The following is a 19,386-nucleotide window of genomic DNA, read 5'->3' as shown; positions in this document are numbered from 1 at the left end:
CTTCATTTACTCCTGTTTTGTAAAAAATTGAAGAAACTATTTTTTCTTACATAACCACTCCATTCTCTCCAACTACTGCCCTATCTCCAACCTTCTCTTTCTCTTCAAAGTCTTGGAATGCAACATTGCCTCACAGCTATGCCCCAACCACATTCACTTCTGCTTATTTGAGACCCTCCAATCTGGTTTGTGTCCCAGTCATGCACTAAGACTGCACTGGTCAAAGTCACAAGTAACAAACTGTGCAACTGTGATTGTGATTGTCTGTCTCTCCTTGACTTGCTTGATCTCTTTGTCACCTTTGACACCATTGACCAACATATCCTCCAATATCTCTTCCATGCAGCCCACCTCCACAGAACTGCTCCTGGCTGGCTCTATTCATACCTGTCACAGTCTAAGCACATTATATCACCCCCAGTGGTTTCTTCTCCTCTGTCCGCATGGTCTCCTCCAGTGCAATACAGAGGTCCCTCCTTGGCTTCCCTCTACTTCAACATTTACACACTAAGCTTTTGGCAACATCATCCAGAAGAACACAATTCTTTTTTGCTCATGCTTAATTTGAACTCCCACAGTCTAGCAATACTTTGAAACTCGCCTAGTTAATAAGGCAGTAACATCTTAGAAACATAGAAAAATAGGAGCAGGAATAGGCCATTTGGCCCTTCGAGCCTGTTCCGCCATTCAATATGATCATGGCTGATCCTCTATCTCAATACCATATTCCCGCTCTCTCCCCATACCCCTTGATGCCTTTTGTGTCTAGAAATCTATTTATCTCCTTCTTAAATATATTCAGTGACTTGGCCTCCACAGCCTTCTGTGGTAGAGAATTCCACAGGTTCACCACCCTGAGTGAAGAAATTTCTCCTCATCTCAGTCCTAAATGTTCTACCCTGTATCCTGAGACTGTGGCCCCTCATTCTAGACCCCCCCCCCCCCCACCCAGCCAGGGGAAACATCCTCCCTGCATCCAGTCTGTCTAGCCCTGTCAGAATTTTATACATTTCAATGAGATCCCCTCTAATTCTTCTAAGCTCTAGTGAATACAGGCCGAGTCGACCCAATCTCTCCTCATACGACAGTCCTGCCATCCCAGGAATCAGTCTGGTGAACCTTCGCTGCACTCCCTCTATGGCAAGTATATCCTTTCTTGGGTAAGGAGACCAAAACTGCACACAGTACTCCAGGTGTGGTCTCACCAAGGCCCTGTACAACTGTAGTAAGACATCCTTGCTCCTGTACCCAAATCCTCTTACAATGAAGGCCAACATATCATTTGCCTTCCTAACTGCTTGCTGCACCTGCATGTTTGCTTTCAGTGACTGGTGTACAAGGACACCCAGGTCCCTTTGTACATCAGCATTTCCCAATCTATCGCCATTTAAATAATACTCTGCCTTCCTGTTTTTCCTACCGAAGTGGATAACTTCACATTTATCCATGTTATACTGCATCTGCCATGTATTTGCCCGCTCACTCAACTTGTCTAAATCACCTTGAAGCCTCTTTGCATCCTCCTCACAGCTCACAAGCCCAGCTAGTTTTGTGTCATCAGCAAACTTGGAAATATTACATTTGGTTCCCTCATCCAAATCATTGATATATATTGTGAAAGCTGGGGCCCAATTACTGATCCCTGCGGTACCCCACTAGTCACCGCCCATCACCCCGAAAAAGACCCATTTATTCCTACTCTCTGTTTCCTGTCTGTTAACCAATTTTCAATCCATCCCATTATATTACCACCAATCCCATGTGCTTTAATTTTGCACACTAACCTCTTATGTGGGACTTTATCAAAGGCCTTCTGAAAATCCAAATACACCATGTCCACTGGTTCTCCCTTATCTATTCTACCAGTTACATCCTCAAAAAACTCCAGTCGGTTTGTCAAACACGATTTCTCTTTCATAAATCCATGTTGACTTTGTCTAAACCCGTTGATATTTTCTAAGTGTCCTGTGATCACATCCTTTATAACAGACTCTAGCATTTTCCCTACTACTGATGTTAGGCTAACTGGTCTGTAGTTCCCTGTTTTCGCTCTTCCTCCTTTTTTAAATAGTGGGGTTACATTTGCCACCCTCCAATCTGCAGGAACTGTTCCATAATCTATAGAATTTTGGAAGATGACAACCAATGAATCCACTATTTCCATGGCTACCTCTTTTAGTACTCTGGGATGCAGATTATCAGGCCCTGGGGATTTATTGGCTTTCAGTCCCATTAATTTCTCCAGCACTATTTTTTTACTGATACTAATTTCCTTTAATTCCTCCTTCTCACTAGACCCTTGGTTCCCTAGCATTTCTGGAAAGTTATTTGTGTCCTCTTCCGTGAAGACAGAACCAAAGTATTTGTTTAATTGCTCTGCCATTTCCTTGTTCCCCATTATAAATTCTCCCATTTCTGACTGTAAGGGACCTACATTTGTCTTCACTAATCTTTTTCTTTTTACATACTTGCAAATCTTGCAGGTTTCAGGTGGTGTTGACAAAGAGAATGAAGCTCAGGACTCCAAACCTCTGACTGGGCCAAAATGTTATTGCGCGTGTCCTGTAGCTTTTATATTTTTTCTGCTGTGTTTTCCTACGCACATCAAGTTAAAATATACCACCCAAAAACACCAACAAACTTTAGTTATGGTGCACAGTACATAATAAGGAACACTGAGCTAGTCCAACGCAGACGTGATCCTAGGAGAGATGGGGAGGAGGGAATGAGAAGAAATGATAAAATATCTTTGTAAATAGAAGTATCGGGAAGCATAGTCTGCCATTCTGCATGGCCACAACTGGCTAATTTACATGAATGTTAAGGACACATTACTCCACCTCTCTTATTGATCCAAAGGCTGTGCTTACACTTTCCAACTGTCGCTCTGTCATCAAGACCTAGTTAAGTTAAAATTTCCTTTGGCTTCATGTCAGAAAAACCAACGTTGTCCTTTTTGGTTTTTTCTACACCCACATGACTGTAGCTATGATTCCATCAGTCTGTTGGCCTGCCGCAGGAGCCAGGAGGTCTGGATCCTTATATCCTGCTCATTCTAGAGTTCAGTTTCCTCCCATATCCACTCCATCCCTAAAGACCACTTTCTTACGCTTCCATGACGTTGGCAATGACATTTTGCCGCTGTAATGTTACGGTAGTGAAAATCTATTTTTTTTAATTTTACTCCCCTATTTTCTCTTTTCTGTAATTTCCCATCAGCAACTTTCTTAAGCTGGACAATCTCTTCCAGCTGCCCACCAATGCCACTCTGCTCCCTGCAGCTATGAAATGTTCACGAAGCCCCCCAGGTTATACCTCTCAACCTGCAGTGTGGGGTTTGGGTTGCTGATTGGTGCATAATTTTCTGCAAATCAACTGATTTTTTTTTTTACCAGCTCGGGAATGTGGCATACTGTCACTACTTTTCTCCGCAGTGCTGTCTAAAGTAGTAGGATGCTCCAATTAGAATGGAGCCAATGAGCTCTGACTGACCGCTCTTCTCATTTTCTCGTCGAGGAGGCAACCCCGACTTTAAAGTTACCAGTTCCGCAAAGTAACATCGCTGAGGCCAGGAACTCATCATGTGGGGAGTTAGCAAGTGTGAAACCTTGTCATTTCACTCTGTGCTGCCCAAATTATTGTGATTATTGTTCTCCACAGACAGAGATCCAGACACGTCATATCCACTATTGAGTTACGATTTGGTCTCTGGAGCATACCCACCCACTGTAACCACTGCTTTTAATCAGTCAATCATCGGGCTAGGAAGGGGAGGAATGACAGAGTGAGATTGATTTTCAATTTTCCACCTGGGTATAAAACAGATGTTGCGGATTGGCCGCTCATTATAGAATCTTTCCATTTAAAGCACTTTGGAATATGCTGAGTTTGCGATAGGTGCTTATATAAATGAAAGTCTGTTCTTTCTCTTTCTTTCTTATTGAAATCAGTGCTCCTGATTACAATCCAGCTGCTGGGGAGTGCGCACTTGCGGATGTCGTGCGAGAACGGGATGACGAACATATGACCATGACAGACAGCAAAAGACCAGCTGGTCCATCAAGCCATCGTGGTACAACTGAGCATCATAACCCCCCATCTCTGCCCGCCCGCAACATGTGAAAAAGAATCCTAGGCCAATTCAGGGGAAAGAAAATCTGGAAATTCCTCTCTGACCCCGGAAGTAATCAAAACAAATTCAATGAGATCACAGAGACCATGAGACCCACTGTCCAATACCCCAACTAGCATTTATGTGCTGCGATATCAACCATAGCTAGGAACTTGTCCAGTTCCTTTTTTCCCTCCACACTTGCAGCGAATCCTCTCTCGCCACACGAGTTGGCAACTTTTCCAAAGATTGATGACCCTCTGCAAAAAGAAATACCCTTCACACTCAGCATAGGAACATAGGAACAGGAGGAGGCCATTCAGCCCCTGGAGCCTTTTCCACCATTCAATGAGATCATGGCTGATCTGTGACCTAACTCCATATACCCACCTTTGGCCCATATCCTTTAATATCTTTGGTTAACAAAAATCTATCAGTCTCCAATTTAAAATTAACAATTGATCCAGCATCAATTGCAGTTTGTGGAAGAGAGTTCCAAACTTTTACTACCCTTTGTGTGTAAAAGTGCTTCCTAATTTCACTCCTAAAATGTCTGGCTCTAATTTTTAGACTATGCCCCCTAGTCCTAGACTCCCCAACCAGCAGAAATAGTTTTTCCCCATCCACCCTATCTGTTCCCCTTAATATCTTGAAAACTTCAATCAATTCTAGGGACTACAACCCTAATTTGTGTAATCGCTCCTCGTAATTTAATTCTTGGAGTCCAGGTATCATTCTGGGAAACCAACGCTGCACTCCCTCCAAGACCAATATATCCTTGTGGTGTGGTGCCCAGAACTACTCACAGTACTCCAGGTGTGGTCTAACCAGGGTCTGTATAGCTGCAACATAACTTCTACCCCCTTGTACTTTAGTCCTCTATATATAAAGGCCAGCATTCCATTAGCCTTTTTGATTATTTTCTGTACCTGTTCATGACATTTTAATGATCTATGCACCTGGACCCCCAAGTCTCTTTGGACCTCCACTGTTTTTAGCCTTTCACCATTTAGAAAGTACCCTGTTCTATCCTTTTCAGGTCCAAAGTGGATGACCTCACAATTGCCTACACTGAAATCCATTTGCCACAGTATTGCCCATTCACTTAATCTATCGATATCCCTTTGTAATTTTATGCTTTCATCTACACTGCCTACAATGCTGCCTATCTTTGTGTCATTGGCAAATTATATATATGGTCTTCTATGCCATCATCTAAGTCGTTAATAAATACTGTGAATAGTCGAGGCCCCAATACAGATCCCTGCGGGACACCACTAGTCATATCCTGCCAATTAGAGTGCCTACCCATTACTCTCTGTCTCCTGTCGCTCAGCCAATTTCCTAACCAGGTCAATAATTTGCCTTCAATTCCATGGGCTTCTACCTTAGTTAACAGTCTCTTATCTGGGACTTTATGAAATGCCTTCTGGAAGTCCATATAAATAACATCCATAGACATTTCCCTGTCCATTACTTTAGTCACCTCCTCAAAAAATTCAATCAGGTTTGTCAGGCATGACCTACCTTTCACAAATCCATGCTGGCTCTCTCTGATCAACTGAAAATTTGCGAGGTGTTCAGTCACCCTATCCTTAATTATAGACACTTGTAGGAACTGGGGTTCCTAGCCGAAGAATTGAGATCGACTCAGAAAATCAAAAACAATAAAATTTAATGAACAAACGAAGCTGTACAGGGAACTGTAGGATACAATGCAAATAGGTCTGGTCTGCTTGAAAGCCTCTCTGGAAACTGCTAGAAGGTTCTGAGCTCAACTGCCAGCAGGTTCCGAGCTCAACTGCTAGCAGGTTCCGAGCTCAACTGCTAGCAGGTTCCGAGCTCAACTGCTAGAAGGTTCTGAGCTCTACTGCTAGAAGGTTCCGAGCTCCGACGTCATGACGTCATCACATCCTTCCCGCCGTTGAGAGATCACGTGACGGATGGCATGACGTCATCACGCGGAGTACAGGAAAGAAGCCCTAGTACAGTTAACAGATACATTAAAGGTGCAGCCCCCAGCTGTACTACATTGCTGTAAAAGGAATTATATACAATTGTCCGTAATCCTCTGGTGGTTCCGCCACATGCGCCCCCCCAGAATTGCTTTTAACAGAGAAGGTAAGGCGAGAAGGGGGTCTGACGAGTCTGTCCGACCGACTGCGATACCCCAGCAGCTGGAACGGAGCGCTAGAAGACGAACTGGCCGTTGGCTGTGGTTGGGATGATGCCGCAGGCGGAGAAGAAGAGGCCGGCTGTGGTCGACCCGGTGAAGCGGGCACTGGCGACTCGGCGGATGACTGTGGCTGTACTGGACCTGCAGTCAACGGTGGACGACCACGACGAGGCGGCTGAGCAGTGACGACTGGTTCGCTCAGATCCAGATGCGCCGGTTTCAACCGGTCGATGGAGATGTGGTCAGGCTTACCGCCGACGTCGACTGTGAAAGACTTGTCACCTGACGAGATGATGCGGTACGGATCTGTGTAAGGCGGTTTGAGTGGGTTTTTGCGAGCATCCTGCTGAATGAACACGTATTCTGCGCTCTTAAGATCCACCGGGACATGGGAGCGCTGCAGGTCATGATGCGACGTAGGCACTGGGATGAAATTCCTAGCCGCTTCCTGGTGGCTGACGAGCTGCTGAGCTGGGGACCAGGGTTCCGTGTGAGGAGGAAGAAAATCGCCAGGCACTCTGAGTGGTTGGCCGTAAACCAGCTCTGCTGAAGAAGAATGCAGGTCGTCCTTAGGCGCCGTGCGAAGACCTAGCAGCACCCAAGGGAGCCTGTCCACCCAACTAGGCCCACGGAGACTAGCACGCAGTGTGGCTTTAAGGGACCTGTGGAATCTTTCACACAGACCGTTCGCCTGTGGATGGTAGGCGGTGGTACGATGAAGCTTGGTGCGCAAACCTTGAGCTACGGCGTTCCAAAGCTCAGAGGTAAATTGAGGCCCCCGATCGGAGGAGATGTCAGCCGGTACCCCGAACCGAGCTACCCACGACGAAATGAAGTCTCTGGAGACGTCTGCCACTGTGGTGGCAACCAAAGGAATTGCCTCTGGCCACCTGGTGGTGCGGTCTACCACGGTGAGGTGAGTGTACCCGCGAGAGGGAGAGGACCAACCAGGTCCACGTGCACATGGTCGAATCGATGCTCTGGAACCAGAAAAGTGGCGACTGGGGCCTTAACATGGCGTTGTATCTTGGACTTCTGGCAACTCACGCAGGTATTGATCCAGTCATGGACGTCGAGATGCATGCCCTTCCAGAAGAATTTCTTTGCCATGAGTCGTTGTGACGCTCTCATGCCAGGGTGTGACAACCCATGGATAGTGTCGAAAATTCTCCTGCGCCATTCGACTGGAACGATTGGACGTGGGACGCCCATCGAGATGTCACACAGGAGTGTGGTCCCTGCGGCCTGGAAACTGACATCAGCCACTTGTAAGCTGGAAGGTGCGGTCCGGTATGCCTGCACTTCAGGGTCTGCCTTCTGTTCTTTTGCCAAACCAACATAGTCAACTCCCAGGTGTACTGCGTGGAGCTGGGCGCGGGAGAGACAATCCGCCACCAGGTTGTCTTTGCCCGAGACATGTTGTATGTTGGTTGTAAATTCAGATATGTACGTAAGATGACGTTGTTGCCGTGCCGACCATGGTTCCGCTGTCTTGGCCATCGCAAAAGTAAGTGGCTTGTGGTCTACAAAAGCCGTGAATGGGCGTCCTTCCAGTAGGAAGCGAAAATGGCAGATGGCCAGAAACAATGCCAACAACTCCCTATCAAAAGTACTATACTTGTGTCGAGGAAATTAATTATCAGACGGAGACTTCGAGGTTCGCTTTAGGAATTTATTACGTGATATCACGGAGAGTCTGCAGCAGTCCCTACTGCCCACCAGCACTCTAAATTACTAATGTACAGCGCTCATAGTTATACAGCAAGGTAAACAACTTCATGTGATTAGCTTACATTACATTTCAACATATGGTTTCATAGGTTCCATTGTTCTCAAGAAACAGATTAACATGTTCACATTTTATCACCAGATGTCCTAAGCCAAAAGGTCAGCTTGACTTCATTATGGCAGTCAGCAGTTCTTTTAGTTTTAACTAGTTTAGTGTCCTTTGTTCAATTAGTAAAGTGGTCAAGTATCCCAGCATGCCTTAATGTTTAATACGTTTTCTCCCACAATTCCCTCCTTGTTGATCTTTACTGATCAACACTGCTTTACGGCATTGTATTCAGTTTGTTTTCATAGGGAGGATAATATCCCTTTGGGAAAGGATGCATTTTTAGACAATCTTCTTCATCATAGTCATCCTGGTTTGCTCTTTTTCTTTCCTTTCTCTCTAGTACTTTCATAGCTCTTTTTACAGATGCTACTGATTCTACTGTTTGCGCTAACAGATATCTCACTCTTATCCACATTATACAAATTAATATAAATAAAACTCCTGTCACTACACAAATTATAACCATCGGGTGAACAAACAATTCCAACACTGCGGATGCTTTAGGTGACCATCCTTTAAACACATCCCACCAGTGGTGTACCGTCAAATCTGTTATTTGCGTAGCTATTTGAATCAAACCTTGCTCATCATAATCCATCACTGCTTTTAAATGGTGCAGATCTCTTCCTCTTTTCGCTAAGGCTTCTGCTATCTTTTCATTGTTTTTCAAAAATTTCGTCAGATTAGCCAAATTAACTGTAGGGGGGCATTTTCTATCCCCAATACAGTTCTTCTTTGCATTACCGTAGCCCATTTTCCCAACTGATATGTCTTGTTGGTATGTGGGTCAAACACAGTATAAACATCTTTTATGCAAGTGTTTAAAGGGGGCCTTTTCAAAATCCCGTCTACATATATAGGCCAGGCACTGCTAATACACAGATAGTTCTGGCCTATCTCATGCAAGGTAGTATCATTACAAGGTTTCAAATTCCAAATGCATGTACCTCTACTATGTTGTAATGAGCAAGGTTCATATATAGGGGTATGCAATGGGCATACTTTTCCAAACGGCCAATCTTGGCAATCCGAGGCATCGTGGGTCTTATTCCCCTGATCTATCCATTTACCATGAAATTCGGGATACCAAAAGTTTTCTCCAAACAGTTGGGGCAATACCAAGAACTGACACCAGGTTTTGGCTTTTGTCACATTTACCACTTTCATTGTAAAATTACATCCCTTAAGGTCACATTTAGTATATCTTCGATCAGGTTTTACTTCTAGATTATTTCCTTCAAATCCGAAAATTCTCATCCAACTAGGAGCATGTCCTGACATAGCGACTCGCTCTAGCTCAGCCCTCAGTGACTGCTTGGTAATTTCTTTAAACATACATTGAGTATGATTATTGACTTTCTCTTGTCCCTTTGCAACATTCTCTTGTTCCTTTTCTACCTTATTTACTTGCTTCCAACTCATTGTATCTGATATCCACTGTGTTAACATCGCTGCTGTCAGTCCATTGTCCCAAGCATTTCTTAATTTTATAGCATCTCCTGTCAGCCCTCCTACTTGCTGTATTTTATTCTGCAATGTTTCAATATCTATTGCATTAAGGGCTCCCATACCAGTTCCTACTCCTCCCAAGACCGTTGCTAAGTCCCTTCTCCTTCTCCCGATCCTAACTCTCTTATTCAATTTGGCTTGTATAGTAGTAATATTACATCCAGTATATTTTTTATCCTCATATTGTACCTGTACTGTCAAATTTAGAGTATATGGGGAGATCAAGACCGGGGTACAGGTAGAATGCAATCTTTGCAAATGGTCCATAGGACTTTCTATCTGTTTCGTTTTCTTTGCAAAGAATGTTTCCCCATACCAGTGAGGTCTTCCTTCTATAAGAGTTGCATTCACGCATCCGTACGCCTGACCGTCTTTCAAATATATCGGTTGTTCCATGTCTCCGGTTCTTGTGTCATTTTTATACCATTTCCATAATTTAGTATAATTGTTTAGTATGTCAGGGTCATTCTCTATCCTACAACTTATGTTCACTCCTTTTTCCCATTTTATACTTAGAGTTATATTAGATCCTTGGCTAAATACTATTTTATCCATCCCAGATTTCATTTCGAACATCCCACAGGCTTCGCAATTAATCGTCCAATTAGCAATTACACAAATGGTGCCATTGTTACAAGTGTAAGTTCCCTGCAATTGGTTACTGTCTCTCGCCTTCCATCCTAACTGGCCCGCTCATTCTGTTTTTTCAGTAGGCAGGATGGTCCAGGCGGCTGTCCTTATTGCACATAGGCCGATTTTTATCATCTGGTTTAACATATTTCCTGATTTATCCTAGAAATCTTTAAATTTTCCTAATTATTGTTATACAGCATTAAATATAAACATATATAGCAATCCGAAAGTAATCAGTCCTTCCATGGAGTGCCAAATTATGGTGGGCATGGATCTTTTCCCGTTTCTGAAGTGGTGTCTGGTGCAGTATGTTTATACTCCACCTCCGGTGTTTCCTCCGGATGATGCAACTTGCACCTTGTAGCGTGTACCCAATCAGGTTTTTCTTTCAATTTGAGAGCTGTTCGAGTTGTAAGCAGCACCAAATATGGTCCTTTCCACCTAGGAGAAAAAAATTCTTTATTTAGCGCTTTCACATAAACTTGATCTCCGGGTTTAAAGGGGTGCATGTTTCCTTCTGTGGGGCGCGTCTGGGCCTGTCTCACTTTCTCATGTATTCTTCCTGCTGTTTCACACATGGCCTGAGCATATTTTAATGATTTTTCATCATTCCAAATTAATGCCACCTTCTCTGGAGTCATGGGTGGGCGTGTGCCTGTTGTCATAGGCCGGCCCATCAAGATCTCATGTGGTGTCAGACCTGTGTTTCTATTTTTCTGATTTCTCAGGGCATACATTACTACTGGCACGGCATCCGACCATTGCAACCCATTTTGCTGGCATACTTTGGTTAGGGCGGCCTTGATTGCCCCATTCACTCTTTCCACTATTCCTGAGGATTGTGGCTGGTAAGGTATGTGCAATTTCCATTGAAATCCAAGGGCTTCAGTTAAGTTTTTTATCAGTTTGCTGGTGAAATGAGTTCCTCTGTCACTGTTTATTCCCATAGGTATTCCAAATCTAGGTATTATTTCTTTTAGCAGAATGCTTACCACTGTTCTGGCATCATCCCTCCTAGTGGGGTATGCCTCTACCCATCTGGAGAACATATCTACTATTACCAGTATGTACTTAAATCCTTTTACTGCGGGCATATGTACAAAATCTATCTGTAGATTCTCAAAGGGCAGCTCTGGTTGGGGTAGGTGATCAAAATTTGCGGGCGATTTCCCTCTATTGTTCTGCTGACATACTAAACACGTTCTGGCAACTTTTTCAATTGTTACCGTTATTCCTGGTGCATACCATTGTTGGGACAATGCATGTGCCATCCCTCCTTTCTTTGCAGACATCGAGTAACTTCTCCTATGTCACTATGCTTCTTGGCTCCTCTCATTATAGCCTCTTTACCTCTATGTTCTAACCAGTGAGCAAAAGACTCATTTCCCTGGTCCAGTTGTACATCATCTTGTCGCCAATCTCCATTTTCTCCCGGGGGAACAGCAAATCTGTCCCTTAGGGTCGACCATGAGGACCCATACGCACATTTTAGCAGCATTAGCACATCCCCAGGAAGAGGGCTGTAAATGGTACATATTTGTTCTAGCCAATTATGAAAGGCAGTGGGCTTCTTTAAGGGGTCTGGTGCCTCGGCTATCATAGCTCTAGCTTCCGCTGGGGACCATGGTTTTAACACTGCCACTTCTCCTATCATGACTCGAGGAAGTTGATGGGTAGTAGTGTCAGGCTGTGTTTGTGACCTAGTTGTAGGTCCGTTACGTGAGGGTAGGTCCTGTACATTACTACCAGGCAGTGCAGCAGCTCCTGCTCCGAGTGCCTCTGCTGGAGGAGGAGGTTCAATTACGGGTTCATCTGCGGGTGGGGGTGGAGCTCCAGGCTGTGCCCCTGGTAGGGGTACAACTGGCTGTGGTGCCGCTAGACCTGCTGGATTGTATGGAGGCGGCGCCGGAAATCGTGCCGGTTGCTGTCTTAGAGCAGCCGCTATCATTAGTAAATTATTTAACTCTTCCATCTCAACCAGATCTCCCGCTGGGGTTCGGGGATACATTCCCACAACAGGAGCCTTAGGCAGCACCTCTTCCTTTTTCTGACTAGCCTCTGCCTCTTCCTGTTTCCCCTTCTTCTTTGGGGGTTGGTGTCTTTTTGCTACTTCCATCCACCTAGCAAAGCACCATAACATATAGGGGGTGTCCCACTCAGGATCCCCTCCTTCATTTCTAGTAATTTCTTCCCATTCTTTTATTAAAGGTATTTTAAAACTTCCCCCATAAGGCCAATCTCCACCCGACCATCCATACAGATCACTACTAAAAGTTACCGCATACCGATCGTCTCCTGTTTCTTTTATTACAGTATCGGCTGGCGATCCCGGTGGAACGATGGGATCTCCTACCTTTTTTCGATGTTGCATGAGCTTTTTTATTCTGTCATTCGTTCTTTTACATATCTTGATTTTACCATTTGCAGCCTCCTGTTCTACCTTGCCTCGGGCTCCTTTCTTGGCAGGCTCGAACGAATCCGCTCGACTGCCGTTATTCCCCATCTTCTCCTTACTCCTGTAACTTAGTTTTAAACTTACTGGTTATACAACCGCGGGTTATTTTATATACACAAAATACAATGAGCGCTCACCGGTTTTTCCGTCCACGAATCTCGAAGTCAACCCTTTATTTTCTTTGTAGCTACTTAATTCGGTGCCATAGTCTTTTCTCTCTTCTCAGCAGTCTTGCCTCAGCCTGACGGGCTTCTTGGCTCAGCATGAGTCACCGGCCGGATAACTAGGCAACCGCACGCCGTCCCCCTTTCAGCTGGGACGCGCTAGGTGCTCTCCCCCTTTCAGCTGGGAGGCACCGGGCACTTTTCTTTTATTTTTAGGAGAGTCCCTTTTTAAGTTTCCTTTGTCTAATTGGAGCCTAAGCAGGCCAAGTGATATGCAAGGTCGACGCTATACCCAACTTAGACCTTCTTAGTTCTTTTGGATCCCGTTGTTAGGGATCCTGCACGACTACGCCAAATTCTGTCGAGGAAATTAATTATCAGACGGCGACTTCGAGGTTCGCTTTAGGAATTTATTACGTGATATCATGGAGAGTCTGCAGCAGTCCCTACTGCTCACCAGCACTCTAAATTACTAATGTACAGCGCCCATAGTTATACAGCAAGGTAAACAACTTCATGTGATTAGCTTACATTACATTTCAACATATGGTTTCATAGGTTCCATTGTTCTCAAGAAACAGATTAACATGTTCACATTTTATCACCAGATGTCCTAAGCCAAAAGGTCAGCTTGACTTCATTATGGCAGTCAGCAGTTCTTTTAGTTTTAACTAGTTTAGTGTCCTTTGTTCAATTAGTAAAGTGGTCAAGTATCCCAGCATGCCTTAATGTTTAATACGTTTTCTCCCACAACTTGCGTTCGTTCTTCCGCAATTGGTGGCTGAAGAAAGCCAGTGGTTGCCATGTGCCGTCGACCCACTGCTCCTGTACTGCCCCGATGGCATAATCAGATGCGTCGGTGGTAAGGGCAATGGTTGTGCCCGGAAGGGGATGTGCCAACATGGTTCTTAGTGTCGAGGAAAGCCTGGTCCATCTGGGGTGTTTGCCCGATTTACCTCTGAGGGCCTCGTACAAAGGTTGCATCAACAATGCCGCCTTGGGGACGAACCGATGATAAAAATTGACCATTCCCTGAAATTCCTGGAGGGCCTTGACGGTCTGAGGAAGAGGGAACGAGGTGACTGCTTCCACCTTCGTGGCCAGCGGGACGGCGCCTTCTGAGGTGATTCTGTGTCCCAGGAAATCAATGCTGTGCAACCCAAACTGGCACTTGGCCGGGTTGATAATAAGACCATGTTGGCTGAGACGAGAAAAAAGGGTACGCAAGTGCGTAATGTGTTCTTTCGTGCTGTTACTGGCAATAAGGATGTCGTCTAGGTAGACGAAGATGAACGGCAGATCGCGCAACATGGAATCCATGAGACGCTGGAAGGCTTGTGCTGCATTCTTCAGCCCAAACGGCATACGAAGGAACTCAAAGAGCCCGAAAGGTGTGATGACGGCAGTTTTGGGGACGTCCTGAGGATGCACGGGCACTTGATGATAGCCTCGGACGAGGTCTACTTTGGAAAAGATGGAATTCCCTGCCAGATGGGCTGAAAAATCCTGAACGTGAGGAATTGGGTACCGATCCGGTGTGGTAGCCTCATTCAGGCATCTGTAGTCGCCGCATGGTCGCCATCCGCTGCCCGGCTTAGGAACAGTGTGTAATGGCGAGGACCAAGGACTATTTGAACGTCAAATAATACCCAGGCGTTCCATTGTATGGAACTCCGCCTTGGCGGCCGCGAATTTAGCGGGTTCCAGCCTTCGAGCTCTCGCATAAACGGGGGATCCTGTCGTGGTAATGTGATGTGCCACACCGTGCCTCGCGACTGAAGAAGAAAATGTGGGCCTGGTGAGCTCAGGGAACTCACTGAAAAGACAAGAGAACTCATTTGGAGATGGGACTGCACAGACAACTGCCCAAGACATCGCGGTGCTTCGGTGGCAGGGGACTGAGTGAAAAGTGGAGGCACTGATTAGCCGGCAGTGTCGGACGTCGACGAGAAACCCGTTTGCGCAGAAGAAATCTGCCCCCAGGATGGCCTGTGAGACTTTCGCCGTGATGAACTCCCAAACAAAACGTTGGCCACCAAAACTCAACTGGACCCTACGCTTTCCGAACGTGCGAATGGCCGCACCATTGGCTGCCTCGACGGGGGGACCTTGACCGCCAGATTGAAGATCTAGCTTCGACGCTGGTAGGATACTGCACTGGGAGCCAGTATCACAGAGAAAACGTCGCCCTCACAGGGAGTCTGTAATGTATAGGAGTTTCCCTGCGGACCCGACGGCCATCGCAACTCTGGCGCGTCCCTTAGGCCTTATTGATCTTCTCAGAAGCCGCTGGTTTGAGGTAGGTTTTTTTTTTGGTGAGAAACTGCAGGGCGGACGGCAATTTCTGGCCTTCGCGCTGAAACGAGTGTGGTATGCACACCAGCCTGCAGGAGGAGTCGTCGGATTCGCTCTTGTGGGGGTTGGGCGCCTCGTGGCTGCACAAGATTGTTGTGAGACGGTGAATATTTTATCCGCTTCCGCGGCGAGTTCAGCACAATCCGTGATCGCGGAATTGGCCAAGGCCGTCTGTACAGGCTCTGGTAGTTGACAGAGAAACAGCTCGCGGAACAGAAAACATTGCGATTCCGAGCCCAAAAGCGTGAGCATTTGGCTCATGAGCTCTGAGGGTTTTGAGTCCCCGAGGCCGGGCATGGAGATAAGTCTGCGAGCGCGCTCCGACTTGGACAGACTGAAAATCTGCAGTAAACGTGCTTTTAAAGCTTCATACTTGCCATCGTTCAGTGGGCTCTCGAGGAGGCTGACGACCCGCGAGGCCGTGGCGCTGTTGAGGGCGGAGACCACGTAATAATAACGGGTCGAATCCGCTGCTACTCCCCGGACTGCAAATTGGGCTTACGCCTGTAAAAACCACGCGGCCGGTTGTTGCTCCCAAAATTGCGGCAGTTTGAGGGTGACGGCGTTCGTGTCCATGATGTAACTTCAATGAAAATTGTTCGAAGAAATCGGGGTCACCAATGTAGGAACTGGGGTTCCTAGCCGAAGAATTGAGATCGACTCAGAAATCAAAAACAATAAAATTTAATGAACAAACGAAGCTGTACAGGAAACTGTAGGATACAATGCAAATAGGCCTGGTCTGCTTGAAAGCCTCTCTGGAAACTGCTAGAAGGTTCCGAGCTCAACTGCTAGCAGGTTCCGAGCTCAACTGCTAGCAGGTTCCGAGCTCAACTGCTAGCAGGTTCCGAGCTCAACTGCTAGAAGGTTCCGAGCTCTACTGCTAGAAGGTTCCGAGCTCTGACGTCATGAAGTCATCACGTCCTTCCCGCCGTTGAGAGATCACGTGACGGACGGCATGACATCATCACGCAGAGTACAGGAAAGAAGCCCTAGTACAGTTAACAGATACATTAAAGGTGCAGCCCCCAGCTGTACTACATTGCTGTAAAATGAATTATATACAATTGTCCGTAATCCTCTGGTGGTTCCGCCACACACTAGTAATTTCCTGACAATAGATGTTAGGCTAACTGGTCTATAATTCCCTGGTTTTCCTCTCTCATCATTCTTTAATAGCAGAGTGATGGGTGCAATTTTCCAATTTAATGGGACGGTTCCTAAATCGAGATAACTTTGGAAGATTATAGTTAGGGCATCTGCAATGTGCTCACCTACTTCCTTTAAAACCCTCGGATGGAAACTATCTGATCCTGGGGATTTGTCACTCATTAGTGCCATTACTTTCTTCATTACTGTTGTTTTACTTACGCTAATTTTATTGAGACCGTGATTCAATATTAGTTTCCTTGGGATTTCCGGCAGACTTTCCTCTTCCTCTACTGTAAATACTGACGCAAAGTAATTATTCAACAAGTCAAGGTTCATCCAGATTATTGGTATTTGAGTGAGGAATCGTAGGGCACGTGCATGCTCAAATCATCATGGGGAAGCACTACAGGTCACCCAGGAGCGAATGGAACCGCAGTGCCCTCGAACGTCATGGAACCCCACTAGGTGAGGAGTGGGAGCAGATAAGCGAAAATTAGAGAGAAATTAAGATTAAAAAAAAAATTTCACCCTGATAATTGAAAAGGAGAAGAAAAATTTATATAGCGCATTTTACGACGTCCCAAAGCGCTTTATAGCCAAAGAAGCACAGTTGAAATGTAGGAAACACTGCAGCCAATTTACGCAAAGCAAGGTCCCACAAACAACAATGAGATAAATGGCCACATAATCTGTTTTAGTGATGTTGTTGAGGGGTAAATATAGGCCAGGACACCAGGGAGAACTCACTTGATCTTCTTCAAATAGTGCCATGGGAATTTTACATCCACCTGAGAGGTCTCACCCAAAAGACGGCACCTCCGACAGAGCAGCACTCCCTCAGTAAGGCACTGGAGTGTCAGCCTAGATTATGTAAACCCACAACTTTCTGACTCAGAGGTGAGAGTGCCACCACTGAGCCAAAACTAACACTGCAAACCTGATTCAATTGATTGGGGAGCTGTGCCTCTCACATGAACCACCTAAGCTGGAGCCAGGTGCAGGCAGCTCCTACCCCGCCCCCTCTCCCGGATAGGCCTCACCCCCTCACTCCGGAACCACCCAGGCCCCGCCCCCGGCCCAGCCTCTCTCCCTGGCCAGTCTCCGCCCCCTCGTCCAGGCCCCGCCCTCTCCCCGGCCCCGCCCTCTCCCCAGCTACTCCCGGCCCGCCCCCTCCCCAGGCTCCGCCCCCTCACAAGGCCCCACCCTCTCCCCGGCCCAGCCATCTCCCCGCCCAGGCTCCTCCCCTCCCAGGCCTCGCCCCGGCTCCACCCCTCGCCAGGCCCCGCCCCTCACCGGCTCAGCCCACTCCCCAACTCCTCCCCTCCACAGGCCCGCCCCCTCACCAGGCCCTGCCCTCTCCCCACCCAGGCTCCTCCCCTCTCCAGGCCTCGCCCCGGCCCAGGCTCCACCCCTCTCCAGGCCTCGCCTCTCACCGGCCCAGGCTCCGCCCCCTCCCTAGCCCCGCCCTCTCCCCCAGTCCAGGCTCCTCCCCCTCCCTAGCCCCGCCCTCTCCCCGGCCCAGGTTCCTCCCCCTCCCTAGTCCCGCCCTCTCCCCCCCCCCGGCCCAGGCTCCTCCCCCTCCCTAGCCCCGCCCCCAGCCCAGGCTCCTCCCCCTCCCTAGCCCCGCCCTCTCCCCTGGCCCAGGCTCCTCCCCCCGCCGGCCCAGGCTCCTCCCCCTCCCTAGCCCCACCCTCTCCCCCAGTCCAGGCTCCTCCCCCTCCCTAGCCCCGCCCTCTCCCTCGGCCCAGGCTCCTCCCCCTCCCCAGCTCCGCCGTCTCCCCGGTCCAGGCTCCTCCCCTCCTTAGCCCCGCCCTCTCCCCATCCAGGCACCATCCCTCCACAGGGCCCGCCCTCTCCCCCGGCCCAGGCTCCTCCCCCTCCCTAGCCCCGCCCTCTCCCCCGGCTCAGGCTCCTCCCCCTCCCTAGCCCCACCCTCTCCCCCGGCCCAGGCTCCTCCCCCTCCCTAGCCCCGCCCTCTCCCCTGGCCCAGGCTCCTCCCCCTCCCTAGCCCCGCCCACTCCCCCCCCTCCCCGGCCCAGGTTCCTCCCCCTCCCTAGCCCCGCCCTCTTCCCCGGCCCAAGCTCCTCCCCCTACATAGCCCCGCCCTCTCCCCGCCATAGGCTCCTCCCCCTCCCAGGTCAGGCCCCTCCCCCTCCCGGGTCAGGCTCCTCCCCCTCTACAGGCCCCGCCCCCTCCCCGGTCCAGGCTCCGCCCCTCTCCAGGCCCCGCCCCTCTCCAGGCCCCGCCCTCCAGCCGAGATCAGGCAGTGAGCGGGTTCGAACATGGCGGACAGCGCCAGCGAGAGCGACACGGATGCGGCGGGCAGCTCGTCCGCGCTGCCGTCCTCGTCTACCGCGGCCGGCATCGTGATCTCGGCCTTCAAGCTGGAGGAGCTGAGCAACCGGCTCGCGTCGCTGCAGCAGGAGAACAAGGTGCTGAAGATCGAGCTGGAGACTTACAAGCTCAAGTGCAAGGCCCTGCAGGAGGAGAACCGCGACCTGCGCAAGGCCAGCGTCACCATCGTAAGTCAGCTGGAGGCCTTCCCTGGCCGGCAAGACCCGGCCCGCCCCGCCCGCCTCCCTCTCCCTCACTGCGGCCTAGTCCAATCCCGGAGCCCCGGCCCCCTGGCTCCTGTGTGTGGGGCGGGGGTTGGCTGGGGAATGAGCGCTGGGGCACAGCCGGGGCCGTGAGCCTGGTCAGTTGGGGCAGGGCCCCGGGGCTAGGGTAGGGTAGGGTAGGGTGGGGTGCGGCGGCAGTGCCTCCCCCGGTAAGCGGGTGTGTGCCAGTACAAAGGAGGCGAGCGGCCACCCTCAGCCCGCTTACTGTTCACTGTGTGTGGAGGGGGAGGGAGAGACTGACTGCAACTCAAGGAAATAATGGGGAAATGTGAACTGAGTGCCGCCCAGTCAATAACTGGAGAATTTATTTTTAAAGCAAATTCTGCATTTTTTTTGGTGATCTATCAATTTAGTGGATGATTCAGCATTTATATCT

General features: G+C 48.4%; 1 protein-coding gene across 2 annotated transcripts in view; it reads left to right on the top strand.

The window, feature by feature from the left end:
- Positions 1 to 18,634: 18,634 nt before the first annotated feature.
- The window catches only part of ccdc6b (coiled-coil domain containing 6b), a 74,073-nt gene continuing 73,321 nt past the window's right edge, over positions 18,635 to 19,386 (top strand). Inside the window, exon 1 of one of the 2 annotated variants that reach the window (XM_085994917.1) lies at positions 18,635 to 18,914. In XM_085994917.1, the coding sequence (XP_085851043.1) occupies positions 18,675 to 18,914 (240 nt within the window). In that variant the 5' untranslated portion in view covers positions 18,635 to 18,674. The remainder of the gene's footprint in view (positions 18,915 to 19,386) is intronic. The other variant, XM_085994916.1, reaches the window with a different exon arrangement.

The sequence above is a fragment of the Somniosus microcephalus genome, chromosome 8, assembly GCF_052327205.1.
Source record: "Somniosus microcephalus isolate GS21.2 chromosome 8, FLI_Smic_1.0, whole genome shotgun sequence".
Lineage (NCBI taxonomy): Eukaryota > Metazoa > Chordata > Chondrichthyes > Squaliformes > Somniosidae > Somniosus > Somniosus microcephalus.
The sequence above is the reverse complement of the archived record's forward strand: the minus strand, read 5'-3'. Positions and strand labels throughout refer to the sequence as shown.